Source organism: Anopheles coluzzii, chromosome 2 (assembly GCF_943734685.1).
Source record: "Anopheles coluzzii chromosome 2, AcolN3, whole genome shotgun sequence".
Taxonomy (NCBI): domain Eukaryota; kingdom Metazoa; phylum Arthropoda; class Insecta; order Diptera; family Culicidae; genus Anopheles; species Anopheles coluzzii.
The window spans coordinates 46,655,677-46,673,256 of NC_064670.1; the positions used below are offsets into that span (position 1 = coordinate 46,655,677).

Genomic DNA, 17,580 nt, shown 5'->3' on the forward strand with positions numbered 1-17,580 from the left:
GAACACACCGATCACGCAGCAGCCTGAGGTGGAACTGGTTGACGAAACAAAGTAAGTATAAATCTTTTTTTAGTGAAATACGCCCAAGAAAATATGCATTAAAAAGGCTTTTTGTGGTAGAGCGTACGCAATGTAGACCATTTTTGAGCCGAAGCGAAAAGCGTCACTGGCGTCATTTTAAAATGGGGAAAGACCAAAAAAGGAAGAGAAACTGGAAGTGGGCTGTACACGGTCGCTAGCGCTTTTCTGTACAGTGTACCAAACCCACTTCAAGAATAGGAAATTGATCCTAAATTTAATCATCTTTTCGCCCGATGTTCGGCAAAGCACGGTCTATCGTAATAAGAAGCTTCAGTTCTGGGGACTAGGAATGCCCGCAAAACACACATGGATGGGGTGGCGGTAGCGAAGCTCCTTTCGATGATGAAGAAGGTTGACTCTTCTCCCTGTTATGTATGGAAAATTAGCTACTGGCTGCCTGTTTGAATTAGCTGGCTGCCTACCACCGAAACCCGCTCATACACTCAACGGGAGTGCTTTTGGGCTGAACGTCTGACAGCAGGACTCCAACTTTCCTCGTTTCTTCCCATTCATTGTTCGCGGGAAGCTTGTTTGGGAAACATAATACCTACCGGAAGATATCACACATATCAGCATGCTTGAGCGAAGAAGCGTCCGGAGTCGTCTCACCCGGAGGCATCACGCACGTGTCGTCTTCGTCCGTTGGTGTATTGCGTTGTGTGGCTCATGTTGTGCTATTACAGCTTCTTTCTCTACTGAGCTTTTTTCCTTGATTAGCATACCGTTTGGGGGGTTTTTAGGGGGGACAACTCGAACACTGCTGCTCTGTGTGGACGGCGGTAGATGAGCCTAGATGAGATGAGATTGTACGCCCAGGATAAGGGAATGTGATTTAGAAGATTCATCTCACGAAAACGAATTCAAATACTCATCCTACACTCCACATCGGGGGTACATGGTAGATGGTACAAGGCCGAGAACTAGTGCACAGTCGCACGCAACGTCTTCTGTAGCGTTTATTTGTGGAACATGGGAGCTGATTTTCTGCTCGATGCTTTCATTTCAACCAAACATTGTTGACGGTTAGCGTCCTTGTGCATGTAAATAAAGAAGATACGTTTGTGTATCCTTTAGAGTGGGGGTAAAGTTATTTTTGCCTCATTTGAAGGGTGTTGATTATCACTAACCCATAATAGATACAGAAAGCTTTCGGCATATTGAATCAATTTGAACTGTGCTTACTTTCGCACAACAATGATTGAATGATTACTGATGCATCTACCACTGTCGTTCTTTCCGTCCCAATATTTTCAGATGTTGCTGTTTCTTTAAACGAAAGAAGAAGAAATCGTCCCGCCAGAAATGACTAGAAGCAGTGCAATGTAGCCCGGAGCGCGAAGCTGTCAAGCTGCTACGCGCCACCTCCCACTCCAACTCGCGGGACAGCGTCCTAAACCCGAGCCAGGATTACATCCAGGCCTCGTCGCAGCATACGATCCGCTACCCATCGACCTCCGTGCTGGCCTCGACACCAACGCCATCACTTCCATTGTAATGTATTTGCGTTCCAGAGCACACACACACCCACACACTCACACACAAACACACAAACACACAAGTCGGTCTGTTTTTTTTGTTTCTGTTCAGTTTCGTTCTTACGTTTGTTTTGGATTAGTTCCTTTTGTTCTTTTCTTCTCTCTCTCCCTTTGTCTCTTCAAATCTTTCATTGAGGTTAACTGCTACTTTTAAAACATTCACTTCCCTTGTTTTGTTTGCGTTGTGTTTCTTCTAAACCGTTTTTATATGATCTTACATCGCATTAGCATCTGCAACTTATTTAGTTTGGTTGTACCGCCACTCGTACGGGCTCGCAAAGAAAGCACTTCACGATACGATCAAAACAAACTTCAGCGTCCATTTCCCTTGAACGCCTAGCATTTAAACACAAGGATAATGATTGTTTTATAAGTTTACCGAGACATCCACATTTGCTAGAGCGGCAACTTCTGCGCTAGAGGAACAGCCTCCAATTATACACAGCCAAGTCCTGTTTCCTTGCGGAAGATGACTTCTTCCCCACTTCCAATTGCATACACGAGGAGAGCACTGTTGTTTACGTTCTGCGCACATGTCGTGTCCTTCCGTTTAACACAATTCAGTTTACAAATTATTCTCATGCGCTGTCTCAAAACTCCGCTGTCTGTATTAATGTGTAATAATTAACGTTGAATTAATTTTCTTACCATCTACTACCGAACCAACTACACGCGCGCGCTCCACGCTCCCCAACCGCGACATCCAACCACGTGTGCCATCCACGCGTATCTTCACCGACATCTGACTATAACTGTGCTATCTATTTCTTCTACTACCAATGCTACTACTACTACTACTACTACAACCACCTACTTCCTTCCACTATTCTTCAATCACGCAATTGACTGTAACACACCACCTCTACCGTCTGTGACACTACCAAAACTGCGTGTACGAGAAATATCTTCTGCCTGTCGTCGTGGCTCTCCGTCCGCCGTTCTCTGCGCCCGGCCTTTGGTTCCTGTGACTTTTTTTCTACACATAATTGGTCACGATTTCTAAAATTATGAACGCACCAAAATTCCGCCGAACGGGGCTGTAACATAACCTGTGTTCTCCCTGCTTATAACCGCGTCGTTGCCAACTACCGAACCAAACCATATAATACCGCAGTGATCTCGATGATGACATTGATCTAGACGTTAATGATCTTACTGTCGTGTTATCCTTCCTACGTATACTCTGGGAATGAATGAAAAGGCACATTTGATGCATATGATCGATGAAGTATGAAAAGAAAGCAAGCCTCTCTTGTTAACGTAATATCATCCACTTTACTCCCATTAAATGGCTTTGGCTCTTTACGCGCTATCCATGATGGCTCTAACACGATCTAGCGATTGATGAAAGTAAGCTATAATTACTCACTCAAGTATGGTTTAGGAAGGACAAAACAAACGCAAGTGAAACGCGCACTAGACAAAAGCTAGGCCTGAGAAAGAGGGCATTTTTTATTAGGGAAACTCGAGAAAGGCCGCCCATGAGTTCAGCACGCAAAGGAAGGGGCACTAGGACAATGTACGGAACTATGGCTATAGAATATAGGGAACAGTTGCTAAATTTCGCTGCAAATCGAAGTGTTGATTTCTCTTTCTCCCAAACGGTCGCAAACAAACAAACAGTGCAGTGATAGGATATAATTGAAATACTCGCCAGAATAGACTTCAAACGTTTCTCCCATCACATGCGGACAAGTAGTCCGCTTAGTTTTTGGTTTATGGTTTGCAGAAGAATCATTAAATGAGGTGCACCAATCGATTTCCTTAGTAGCTCGATTTCAGTTCATGATATTATTTTTGTTGAATAATTAATAAAAGAAAGTTAAAACGGGAATCATTCAGCTACTAATCAGTAGATGGCGCTTCTAATAGATTCTGTGGTTTTGAACAATTTTGTTGTTGCGTTTTCTAATTTTATCTAACGTTGATTGTTTTTATTATTTTTATAGCTTTTTGTCGCCTTTTTGGCATCAATTGTATGGACGAAGTAGACAAGATTCGCAATTCTAAGCGCTGCGGGAGAAAGAGAAAAGTACCACTGAGATAATGCTGATGAATTTATTTGCAAATTACCCTTATTCTACCGTTGCATATACCGCGGCGTATGTGAGTGACTTAAAAACAAACCAAAAATAACCTTTTCTATCAAATCTAGCAACATTTTAAAGTAAGCAGATAGTCAGTTTAAAACAATAACGATCGCCCAATGTTTAGTGTTGGTAGTCGGCGTAAAACATTTCTAGTGTGAGAATCAGTTTTGAACCACGTTTTTAGAACCAGTCACAAGAAAGCACCACTTCTAGCATAATAGTGCGCGTCGGTAAAGGCGTATAGCATATAAGGCACTTTATAGGGAAGGTTTCGAATGAACCTCAAAAATATAACCACGGAAAGCGAGCTTTTACGCAGCTGAAACTAAACAATTCGCGATAAAAATATAGCTCTACGCTTTCACGCATATAAAGAGCCAAAGCTCACACGGTACAAGATGGTACAAGAGAATACGCTCATCGAAAGAGGATACAGTAATCAAGCGATAGCACCGACCGTAATGTCATTCTTGATCGAACACCAAAGCCAATCATTGAGTTAATGAAATGATACTCCGAGTCCCACTTCCGTGTGGACAGCAAAACTGCGGTTAAACCATTTATGCCCCTTACTGCCCCAACAAAATGCCGGTGGGAATGTCCTTTCCCATACGATGAAGATGAATCCAACACTCCAATATCCACGCCGTTGAACTGTTTTCTGTTTTGCATCTCGAGCACAACCACGAGTAGTAGTAGTAGAGTGTCGTTCCCTCGTTTTGCGCAAAATGGCACTCCATTTAATAATAACCCTTGGCTTCAGCACTGTAATGGTTCGATGGAATGCAGCACAGGTTAGTTGTGCACAGTTGATTGTTACGTCTGCAGCGAGAACATCTGTTGGCTTTTTGATTGTTTCTGTCTTCGAATCATGATTTTGTCCTTACGTTGTTTTGCCCAACTTTCCATAAAGTGCTCCATAAAGTGATTTATACTCTTAAGGAATGAATGTATAGTTTTCTTTTTGCTGGTTTTGATAACAAGTTGATTTCAATGCTCTCATGTCCTGTCCACCTTCTTTTCATTTCCTTTTACCGTTATTTGCCTTTTGTATGATGTGAGACGAACAATTTTGAGACGCGCATACAGACAGCCGATGATGTTTCGTTAGTGGTTTGGATAGTGACACACCTGAGAGAATGCTTCAACAAGCACGCGCTTTTTTCTCATACAAATATCACCATTAAAAAAATAGAGTACTTAACCGACCCACCGTTACACGCTACTTACTCTGCTACATCACCGTTGCATCGTATTTGCACATATACACCCTGCCCCACATACTGCATCTTTTGACTTTTGACTTCCTCCACACCAAAACCACACAAAAACAGTTTCAAACGTACCTTTTCCCACGCTCTCTCTATCTGTTCCTCGTTGCTCCATCTCCTGTTAACTAATCCTTCTACTGTTGTTGCTTCTTTTCTCAAACACCGCTCGGATGTCGCATTTGAAATACTCTCACCTCAGGAGAGACGTACACGTACTTGAGTAACTTTTAAATGAATAACAAAAAAGAGAAAAAAAAACAAAAACAGATTATTTGTATCATGTTGTTTAAAAAGTTATTACACCGTTTTGGTTTTGTTTCCGTTTTCCCGTTAACTTTGGTTTCATCCACGGAGGACTGTGCGGAATGAAAAAATAATAAAAAATAAAATAAAAAAAGGAAAAAAACAAAGTGATTAATTCACAGAAAAGTAACAGAAAAAAAGGTACACAACATACACATGCTGTCGATTACATCCTGCCATATGTGAACGCGAGAACCGCAACAGGAAAACATACAAACAAAATTCAAAAACAGAAGAAAAAAAATACAAAAATAAATAGGAACAAACAAGAAAACTAAATAATTGTATAGAAGGAAGCTACAAAACACAACACTCTGGTAAAAATCCTTTTTTTTTTAATGGAGATTTTGTTATTAGATTCAAAGTGCTTTTTGGCTTGAAAGGCAACAAGGTGACCTATATAAAGGTTTTTCTGTAAATACGATTTAGCCGTTCGCTTAACAGCTTTCTTCGACTGTTTTCATCAAAACATGCACCATTTTATATGTGCTAAATAAAGATGAATTATGCTTTTTTTGTTGCTATCAATCTTCGCTAATTTGATAAACCGTGGCTGCTGAGCCTTGTGAGTGATAGCGCAAAGCTTGTTGGTTTACCATTTCTGTTGGTTTTTTCTCTCCCAATTGAATGCGCTCTATTTCGTGCTCTAAAATCTAATTGTGATACAGAATAGTTTCCGCTCCTCTCTTTGTATAGTGCGAGCGCACGTGCGAGTGTGTCTGAGTGTACATTTTAAAAATGCATTGAGCTAACTAAACGGATCTCCAACGTCCTTTTTTCCCCCGTACACACATACAAACTATGCTATTGCGAATGCTTGCGCTAATAAAGGCCAACGTAGTAGAGAAAATAGAAGAAACCTTCGCGGAACAGGCAGAACGGAACGTAGCAAAAGACGCAAGAAAGAGTGTAACATAATTAGATGAGCAACAACAACTCAAAGCAAACAACAACCACAACTATGAGACAGAGTATGTGTGTGTGTGTGTTTGTATGAATTATCTTATCTACATCTACAAGCAACCAAGCTGTGAAGCAGCGAACGACAAAGGGTAGAAACCGAGTGCAAAATTCATATTTTCTCACGTGTTGTATGTGTATGTTACCGTCGCCTCCCAAGCAGGGGTGAGTTACCCGCGCAAGCAGCAGATAAGCAAATCAGATATCGTATTGTAGGGTAGTACTCGACTTCCTTGAGTGTTGAAGGCTCTAGTGAATGACAGGATTGTTGATGTTTTCCCCCCCATTTCTTGCGCGCTTTGCAAGCTGTGTTTCACAAAGAAACCAAAAACATGTGTGCAAGTAAAGAGATACATGAATGGGAAGCTATAATTACAAGCACAGTGAAAGAACAAAATCGTATATTGAAGAAATAGGATTGGAATGTCGTGAAAGCGCGTTACAAATGATCGGTGAAGTAAAACAGATACCGAACGAAGCGTGTAAGCATAACACAAAAGCGAATCGAATAAGACACGCATAGCAGCTACATACAAACTACTACAACAACAAAAAGAAACAGAACAAAAACACTAAATTTGAACCACAACCGCTCCAGAACAGATGATAAATGTGTGTATGTGAGTGTGCGTGTGTGTGTGTGTGTGTGTGGGTCTGTGTTTGCAAAACAGTAGCACAACTTGCTGTTGCTTGTTGTGTGTGTACCACCACACAAAGTTTTGTTTTATAAAAAGAAAATAATATGCCAGTTTTTTGTCAAAGTAGCATAGCATATAAAAGCAAGCATCAAACCGGAGGACTAAACTGCTGCCCTCAAGCATGTCAACAGAACACGAAAACGAAAGAGAGAAAGCAAAATGATGGTGGCCGTAAGCATGAAAGGGATGTCTAATAAATGCGCCTGCTACCGCTACTAGGATTGAATGGTCACAAAAAGAGAAAACCGACATACAGGCAGACACAAAGAAAGAGAGAGAGAGAAAGGTTATGTGAATGGCAAAGCCTACTGCTACTATCTATCCACTACCTTACCTGCTACTCCGTGGTGTTGTGGCAAACGGTGGGTAGTAGCAGCTGAAGCATGGGTCCTCCTGCACTCACTCCCATAGAAGCGGGCAGCAACCGTCAAAAGAAGGACTACACCCACACACCACACAGTCGTGTCCAGTACGGAGTGTTGTGGATCAAACTAATTATAGATAGCAGAGAAACGACAGTAGAGGTGTAGCAGCGATGGCGGCAGGATGTATGTGTATGTGTGCGACAGATAGGAAGGGAGGGAACGCGCTAAACACACTTAGTATACACTCGGTATACCTACAATTGGCTAAGTGAAGCCGACAAAACAAATCCACAGAGGGTTAGCGAGAGCAGCGATAGACAGAGAGAGGGCAGAGAAAGAGCTACACTAAAACATGGGAAGGGAATAGCTCTGGGGGAAATAGTTGAACATGAAAGATAGGGATAGGAAATAGAAAGAGAAAAGAAACATGTGCGAGAGCGCTAACTAGTATGAGTGAACGTGCGTGTGTATAACGCTTATGCGAGATAACATAGTGCGAACAGGCGAACAAGAGAGCGAAAAAGAAAACAAGTAAGAAAAACAGAACCTACCTATTCGATAAGATTATTTAAGTGAAAGCAAAAACACACAAGAAAAGAAGTGAAACAAACATAAAAGATTTAAAGCTATGAAAGAAATAACAAAAAACACACACACACAAACAAGTAAGCAAACAAACAAACAAACAACACAAACAAAATTTAATTAAACTGTGCGAAAGTAAAAGAAGTATAACAAACAGCAGCAGCAAACGAGCAAGCCAAAACCACAAGAGTCAAAAGAGAGTAAAACAAAGCAAATGATGGCGCTTGCGCTTGCGTGTGGAGGGAGGTGGATTGTGCTGTAGTTATTATTATGTGTGTTTGTGTGTGTGGTAATAAGTAATCCTTTGCAAAAGGAAGAAAACGCGTAGAAGAGACAACACAAACAAAACCGGAGCAGAGAAAAAAGGATATAAGTGAATTATGGAAGGAGTGTAAGGCAAGGCAAAGAAGAGAACTATGATCAGCTGCGTTAAGCTGATCAATTGTGACACTGTGCGTGTATGCGTGCGTACCAGTGTGTGTGTGTGTGTGTGCGCGTGTGTGTGTTGGTATGAGGACGTTTGAGTGTATATAATACAGAAATCAAGGCAGAGAGAGTATGCATTAGCTTGTGATTTTGCGCGTGTGTCCGAAGGAAATGAAAATATAAATATTTAAATGTACGTGTGTGTATGTGTGTGTTTGTATAGATAAAACGTCGCTCCCTTAACGCTCCCAGCCCCTATTTACACACACGTACACAGTACCACAGTACACAGTACCAGACCAGAGAGAAATGGAACAGATGGTAAAGGTTACTACAAAAAAGCGATACACGTGACGGCAGATAGTGTGGTGTACTCTGTATAAAGGAAACGAGATAGAAAGAAAACGGAAACTAGAACACGCGGAAGTGTAAGCATACACGGATACTTTCCTCATCCCTTCACATTATACTGATTTAGTGCTAAAGGAAAGCTAAAACATGGCAATGTTGTATATTTAGTAAAGTTACTGCACTGAGAAAAAGGGATATATGTGAAGAGATATAGATAGAATGCAAGAGAGAGAGAGAGAGAGAGAGAGAGAGAGAGAGAGAGAGAGAGAGGGAGAGAGAGAGGGAGAGAGAGAGAGAGGAAAAAGATAGTAGAGTGAAGGATGGCGGTAGATTAAACGAAATGGAGAGCGAAGCAACACATAATTAAAGCTCACCTAACTGTACGCGTATTATACACGGAGCAATTCAGCGAACAAACGTTATACAATACGATACACACGTACCTACACAGACATGCATACGCACACGCACACACACACACATACGTGTGCGCATGCTATACTGACATGTGCGTACACCATACACACATATGCCGAATGCGAAGAGAACATGTTAAACAGAGAGAACTGGGCGAATAAAGCGAGAGAACACGTATGTTACAGATGCAGACAAAAAAACAGTAACAAAAGAAATAAGAGAAAAATGCGAGAAAAAAAAACAAACAACAACCGACTGTAGTAGCTAAATGAAAATAAATATCTGCAAACATCTTAATTAAAACTAAATATTGATGCTGTTTCATTTATTTTTTATACTTTAATTCTTATCTGTTTCTGTTCACGTCGTGGCAACACCAAATCTGGCTGGTTCGACGATGAATGCAGACAAGTGACCGAACGTAAGAATACTGCATACCGAGCAATGCAGCAACGGCATAGAACGCGGGCATGCGCAGATGAATATTCACGGCTCAGACGCGAAGAGAAACGATTTCACCGCTCCAAGAAGCATGCTTTGGAAGAGCAAAACATGCGGGAACTCGAGCAAACCAGAGAGGCGTACGGACCGACCCGAAAGTTTTACCAAGCGATAGCAGGTCACCGAAACAACCTAAGGTAACCTGCTGTCGCAACAAGGATGGAGATCTGGTTAGTAACCAGCCAGAGGTCCTCTCGCGGTGGGCTCAGTACTTTGATGAATTACTCAACGACCAGCTAAACGAACAGCTAGAAGCGCCACTAGCAGATAGTGTCATGCTGCTGCCACCTAGCATAGAAGAAACACGAAAGGCTATCCGTCGGCTGAAAAATAACAAGGCACCCGGAACCGACGGAATTGCAGCTGAACTGGTCAAGAATGGAGGTGCACGACTAGAAAACGAGATTCATCAAATTGTTACTGAGGTGTGGGATAGCGAATCGATGCCTAGTGATTGGAATCTCGGCATCATCTACCCCGTATACAAGAAGGGAGATAGGTTGGACTGCAACAACTACAGGGGTATTACGGTGTTGAATACCGCCTATAAAATATTCTCCCTGATCCTTCAGGATCGCCTTGTCCCGCACGTCGAAGAGATAGTCGGAAACTATCAAAGAGGATTCCGAAACGGAAAATCAAGCACTGATCAGATCTTCACCATGCGGCAGATCTTGGAGAAGATGGCTGAATACAGAAACGACACATACCATCTCTTCATAGACTTCAAAGCCGCATACGATAGCATAGCCAGGGTAAAACTGTACGACGCTATGAGCTCATTTGGAATCCTGGCCAAACTGATAAGGCTAGTTAGAATGACTATGACCAACGTCACATGCCAGGTGAGGGTGGATGGAAAACTCTCAGGACCTTTTGCTACCACCAAGTGTCTGCGCCAGGGGGACGGGCTTACCTGTCTCCTATTCAACTTGGCGCTAGAGAGGGCCATCCGCGACTCGAGGGTGGAGACTACGGGAACCATCTTCTATAAGTCAACCCAGATCCTGGCATACGCTGATGATATAGACATCATTGGTCTGCGGCTCTCCTATGTAGCAGAAGCCTACCAAGGGATCGAGCAGGCGGCAGAGAACCTCGGATTGCAGATAAACGAGGCAAAGACCAAACTGATGGTGGCAACATCAGCGGACCTACCAATAAATAATCCGAATCTACGTAGGCGTGATGTACAGATAGGTGAACGCACTTTTGAAGTCGTCCCAGAATTCACCTATCTTGGGTCAAAGGTCAGCAACGACAACAGTATGGAAGTTGAGTTGCGCGCAAGGATGCTGGCTGCCAACCGGTCATTCTACAGCCTGAAAAAGCAGTTCACCTCAAAGAACCTGTCGCGACGGACGAAGCTGGGACTATATAGCACCTATATAGTACCAGTACTCACATACGCCTCTGAGACATGGACACTGTCCAAATCTGACGAAGCCCTCTTAGCCGCGTTCGAGAGGAAGATGCTCAGAAGGATACTTGGCCCCGTATGTGTGGAAGGACAATGGAGGAGCCGCTATAATGACGAGCTATACGAGGTGTACGGCGACCTCACTGTCGTACAACGTATCAAGCTCGCTCCGGTGGGCTGGCCATGTTGTACGCATGGAAACGGACGACCCAGCCCGTAAAGTCTTTTTAGGCCGTCCACAAGGACAGAGGAGGCGTGGTAGGCCCAAATTGAGGTCGCGTGGAGGCGTTCGCCATTAAGGCCGGGATAACGGACTGGCAGACGAAGGCGCGAGACCGTGAGCGGTTTCGGACACTCCTGAGGCAGGCCAAGACCGCAAAGCGGTTGTAGCGCCGGATAAGTAAGTAAGTCTTATCTGTATCATAATGAGAAAGTTGAGAAACCCTGCCCTAAATTCACAAAAACCTTAAACCCTGTGCTGAAATCCAACTCTTCCTATGCTTTAGAAAAAAATATGAAAAATAAATAATAAAATATATATGAAAAAAAACATAAGAAATAAAAACCTCTCTTCAATCAATTTTATTTGAGAAACTAAAACTGTGTTCAAATTGGAAATTAAAAATCCGCGAACTCTGTCGTTGAATTGCAAACCCTGTCCTTAAATCCCGAAAGGTTCGTCGCTTGCTGTCGCATTGAAGTCTCTTTCGCTCGCTCTCTCTCTCTCTCTCCCTTGCTCGTATGCGTTCTGCGTGTACCAGGAGCGTCGTGCAAGATTGAACGTAAGCTACCTCCTGAATGTCATGCACTCCTGTTACATTTTGTGATTTTTGTTCGTTTGGCAAATCCCGATCAAGCAAGCGAGCGAGGATGACTACTCGTGTTTCCCTCGTCGTGCTCATGGGCTCCTGTTACTTTCACACCGTTGCTACACGACAGCAGGCGTTCGCATTTTCGAAAACTTGCATGCAACATTTACAGGGTTTCACGATTCATTGTTTGGTTCCTATCAATTTTTGGTGGGTTCCCATATTTTTTTGGTGCGTTCCCACGATTTTTTGGGCGTTGTCCAGAATTTTTGGTCCAATTGTATTGATATACAATCGGAAAATACCAATAAACTATGGGAACGAACCAAAAATCTATGGAATACGACCAAAAATCGCACCAAAAAATCACAGGAACTGACCAATAAATCGTGAAAATCTTGTATCAACGAAGAAATTTTTATGTCGGATGCATGGACGTAATTACAACGGCGAAGACGATTTCACTTTTATGTCGGATGCATGGACGTAATTACAACGGCGAAGACGATTCACTTTGCATCGACATAACGTATAAAAACTTTATTCCCTAATTATATACTACTAATCCACGGGCCCGTGTTCAATCCTATCTGCCCTAGCTCAGCCGCACGAATGTCCCTACTCTCTCTCTTCGCTCCCTTATCCCCCCCCCTTCTGCTTCTCTGGTCAGCGACCCGGGAACTCACGCACATCCTTTCACGCACACATCATACGACAGCCGTCGACTGCTGTCGGTGAGTGGCACACCCAGGTAGACAGAAAGGCTAGGTCTGATCGGACCACAACATCTCCCCCTTTTAATTAGAGCTGATACTCGTCGAACCTACGCGCAATTCTTCTAAGCATAGAAGAGCGGCGAGGTGAATGTACCAGCTCAATGTTACTGCTCCTGGGCTAAATTGACATTTGCTCCCTAGCTACTGGTTTAGATGGATTCGAAGGGGCAGAATTAGAATATAAAAAAATCTAAATTTGTACGGGCTTGTTTTTTTTCATGTATACGTGATGGGCTCGGTACCAAAGCTGAATGTAGTGAGTATATGGTTGTAGCTGTACCAGATTGACAAGTGCTCGGGATGTCTGCCCTGTCGCTGCCGAGAGGTTTCCAGTACACAGATTTCCTCGCTAAAGCCTTCATTTGTACGGTGCCGGGGTGTCCTTGCTGCATTTGGGCCCAATCACGTAATTTAAGCTTTTGCGGCATGACCCTTCGCTCCCCGAGTAAAATGCATTTGTCCTCCGAAGGAAACGATTTCTTCTGCTGGCAAGAGTGTGTTGAGCTTGACTCAAGAGATGCATTTGGTGGCCATCCTTCTTTACTTAGCTTGCGCACCTTTGGCTCCGATGAATTGACTTGCTGTGCATCTACAAAAGTAATAGGAAACGGATTAGTGGCTTGAATGGCTAAAACCTTTAAATTATCTTCCGAACGATTGTTGCTCAATGTGGGCTGGGTTGAGATTTGACTGCAAAAACTGTCCATCGGTACTGTTGCCAGATTGAATAGATCAATCAAGTCCGCTCCAAGCAGCAAAATGTTCGCCTCTGCCACTCGGATCGTAGCCAGCTTCGTGACGCTCCTTATCGTAACATTTGCTCGAAATTCGCCGCATAGAGTAAAACTATCGCCTGTAGCTGTTCTCACTCGAACTTTGGGTTGACTCAAGGGCGGTTTCCCGATGCGATGCCACTGTTGCCGATCGATGATCGTTATGTCGGATCCTGTATCCAACTGAAGTTTGGCCGACACGCGCCCAATAGTAAGGTCAACATATTTACGCTTCCCTACAGCTCTGCATTCGTTAATGGCTACGACGCTCACTTGTGACCTTCTCCGAAAACCGCGTCGTCCCCCTCGCTGATGAGGCTTTAGACAGTACCCCTCGCGGTGTCCGATGCGATTGCAATTGCGGCATTTATGCGTTTTATATGTGCAATCGCGTGACCAATGATACGCTCCACACAACCAGCATGGATTAGATGGTTGATTTTCTGATGAAGATACTTTATGCTGTGCATTCTGATCATGCTGAATGTGACGTGTTGATGAGTTATGGCTTGTTCTTCTAATTGCTAACACTTGCTCTTCACTGCCCGACGCTATCATGTTGCTATCATTCTTTAAGCTGGCGATACGCTGACACTCAGCTGCCAATTGCTCAAGTGTTAGATCACTCCGTCGCTCAATTTCTGCTAACAGCCTTGTTCGCATGTCTGCGTCAGCCTCGTTCTTTAAACCACATGCAAATATAAGGCATTTAAATTGGTTTTCGCTCATACCTGCCAACTCGAAATTCTCGCATGCTCGGTTTACTTTACAGGCGTAAGCTATAACGTCCTCTCCCCCTGATTTTGCGATCTGCAAACATTTGTACCGCTTGCTCAATACTGATTCTGCGTGGCCAAAAAGAAGCTTAAGCTTCTGCACTGTACTATTGAACGATAAATCTCGCGGTAAACTGGGCAGAATGAAACTTATAAAACGCTGATGCTCTGCTGTTCCCAATTTACGCACAAGTAATCGGGTTTTGGCCATTTCATCGAGCCGGGAGGCATCATTTGCGAATAAGTCTTCGTAACGTGAAAACCATGCCTCGAACGTTACGCCAGACTCAGCCTCGAACCTGAACTCACTGATGCTATTCGCTAAGACATCCATAATATGTTCTGGATTATGTGTTGCGGGAGGTGGCTGCTGCTGCTGCTGCTGTTGCTGTGGTGTTGGATGAGAATGCTGGTGCAGTAGTTGAGCCATAATTTGCTGCTGCTGTTTCATTTGCTGCTGCATCAGACTTAGCATTTGCAACATGATCGTCCCTTCGGCTGATGATGCTGATGCAGCTGGGGCCAATGATGGCGGGTTGGCAGCATTTTGCGATGGCGGGTTCGCGGATTGTGCGGCTGGCTGGTAGTTAAACACGGAAGCCGTGTTGAACAGCTCCGATAAACGTCGTTGCTCCTCCGTTGGTGGGTCTCCTCCGGGGCTGCTCATCTTGCGCTTTTTCCTTGACGGCGGAATTTTTTTCACACAGATCGACGCGCGAAAGACTTTACGACGCGGATTAATGGTAACGAGCACGAAGAACGCAACGCGATGGCGGAACTTTGTGTCCGATTTTTCACACACACAAGTAATAAATTAAAAATTGAATAAATAACACTTTAAAACCTCGTCGCCACTTTTATGTCGGATGCATGGACGTAATTACAACGGCGAAGACGATTTCACTTTTATGTCGGATGCATGGACGTAATTACAACGGCGAAGACGATTCACTTTGCATCGACATAACGTATAAAAACTTTATTCCCTAATTATATACTACTAATCCACGGGCCCGTGTTCAATCCTATCTGCCCTAGCTCAGCCGCACGAATGTCCCTACTCTCTCTCTTCGCTCCCTTATCCCCCCCCCTTCTGCTTCTCTGGTCAGCGACCCGGGAACTCACGCACATCCTTTCACGCACACATCATACGACAGCCGTCGACTGCTGTCGGTGAGTGGCACACCCAGGTAGACAGAAAGGCTAGGTCTGATCGGACCACAACAGAAATAACCTCCTTTTTCTATATGGAGTTTTGATTTCTTTTTTTTTCTATCAAAGTGATTGTCGCACTTTCGTATAGCAGAAGCGGGGGTTTTAAAGTTTTTGATATTTTAATAAAAAAGAACAACAACTAAACAGTGGAAAATAGCTGTTTAAACAAATTACATAAAATACACAACACGTTGCAGATGTTTTGTTTGCTTTTATTTATTAATTTCATCCTTGGTTTTTCGATATTTCCCATAAACAACAACGGTTCTTAAACAATAAACAACTAGAATCATGATGATGATATAATGTGGCGACGATGTGTCGGACTAATGGAAGAAGTAAAAGAAAATCGCCCATTCTCATAACTCCTCACACTCTGCGTCGTGTTTTGTTTTTTGTTTCTGTTCTGTTCTGTTTTATTTTGCTCGCTCGTTTCAATACCACCCTGGGTGGCATTTTTATATAAGTATGTGTGTGTGTATATATATGTGTGTTTTTTTCAGTGTATATATATAATATTAAATAGGTTTTATCTTTTCCTTCTTTGCCGCGTGTGTGTGCGTTTGTTGTTGGCTGGTATTCGCACTAAGTTTCATGCGATCGTTTCGATCTCTTTACTTCTCTACAATTTGTCTTTAGTTGCATTATCTCTATACTCGTGCTCTTTCAATGTTGTATCTGTTGCTTTTTGTTTTTTGTTTCTGTTCGATAAATAATCTGTAACTTCTTTCTTTACACCATTGTTTAAATGATCCATTTGGCTATAAGTTTCGCAAACATTTGTTTTAAGTTTGTTGGTTTTCTTTATGTTCAACATTGATATAAATATTTTTCTCTTTCACCTGCCTTTCTATTGGTTTAATTTCATTCTTTCTATTCATTTCGCTCGCCCGACACTACATTACATCACCCTTTTACCGTTATACACCTCGCATTGTATCGTTTTTGGGTTTTTGTTTGCTTCTTTTCATATCCAGATTTATACACCGTGCTTTCTTGCTCTTGCTTTAATCCAATTTAAATTTCCTGTTTATCAGCTTCTTCGGTTTTGATTCTTGTTGTTACGCTTGCCGTGGAAAAATTACATTTTATATAGCGTTTATTTGTATATGTTAAAAAAGAGTTGAAAATTTTGGACAAAAATAAAAAAAATAAAATGAAAAAAAAAATATCGGTTTTGTCACGTTCTCTCCTTCCTGCGACCACCGAGAGAGAGACAGAAACTTATCGCTGGAGTTATTACACACTAACACTATTATCATTCTGTTGTTCTGATTGCCCTAACGGTTTGTTCTATTTCTTCTATATAAATTACAAAGTTTATCCATTGTTGTTGCCGTTTCACTTTCTTTGTTTGTTTTGTGTTCTTAAGTCGTCAGTTTTTTTATGTTCGTTAACCACTTTGATTGTGTTGTTACTTTTGTTTTTCATCATCTCCCTAAGCATATGTTTACCTTTCTGTCACTTTTTGTTTGCTTGTGTTGTTTCCAGATTTTTGCATATGTGTTTTTGGGTTCTTTGTGTTTTTTCTCCTTGTTTCGCTGTTATGTATATGACACAGTACTGTTTGTTTCATCTTTCTCTCATTTGTTTGTTGTATGTTTCGTTCCCTGCAATAACGTTGCTGATCACACAATGCGACACGGCACATGTTTGACCTTCTGTTTGTTTCCTGTTTTTTTTTCTTCTTTACTGCTTTGTATTAAACTTAACTCGTGCTTTTCTCTCTGCTTATATGCCCGCTAGTCTATACACCGTTACTCAAACACGGTGCGTGTGGTTTGTCTATGTCCCAACCGATTGCCGGAGTGTCGGTTTTTGTTCCAACTAACAGCCCTAAAAAACAGGCCACGTAAAACAGATGTGTGTTGATGGGTAGCAAAACCATACATTTGTATGTAATTATTAACTTCAACATTCCATTTCAACCTTGGGTGAAGCAAAACCAGTCTTTTTAAAACTATTTTCAACCATAACATAATAACAACCTAACAACCAGGGTGTTATAGACTACCGTATCTTTTAATCTTTCCCTATTAACTTTGCTTTACCATTCCTTACGCTTTGACTACTGCTGCATTGCTTCAAATTAACGCCTTCTTCCTTCTGTCGGTGGCACGGAGAATTAAAACCACTTTTACTAACAACAGGTCGAGAGGTAATGGAAATGTTGGCCTCGCTACTAACGCTACACTCAGCCCCTCCCCTTCTACAATTAACGGTGGCCT

At 42.5% G+C, this 17,580-nt stretch overlaps 1 protein-coding gene across 15 annotated transcripts in view; it reads left to right on the forward strand.

Annotated features, from left to right (window-relative positions):
• The window catches only part of LOC120948723 (casein kinase I), a 79,525-nt gene extending 68,027 nt beyond the window's left edge, over positions 1-11,498 (forward strand). For 13 of the 15 annotated variants that reach the window (XM_049605882.1, XM_049605881.1, XM_040365383.2 and 10 more), the window contains 2 exons: positions 1-51; positions 1,336-9,390. The exon at positions 1-51 is cut by the window's left edge and continues 56 nt beyond it. In XM_049605882.1, the coding sequence (XP_049461839.1) occupies positions 1-51; positions 1,336-1,387 (103 nt within the window). In that variant the 3' untranslated portion in view covers positions 1,388-9,390. Of the gene's footprint in view, positions 56-1,335; positions 9,391-9,489 lie in introns of those variants that run through there. The other 2 variants (XR_007451919.1, XM_040365385.2) reach the window with 2 other exon arrangements.
• The last annotated feature ends 6,082 nt before the right edge of the window (positions 11,499-17,580 follow it).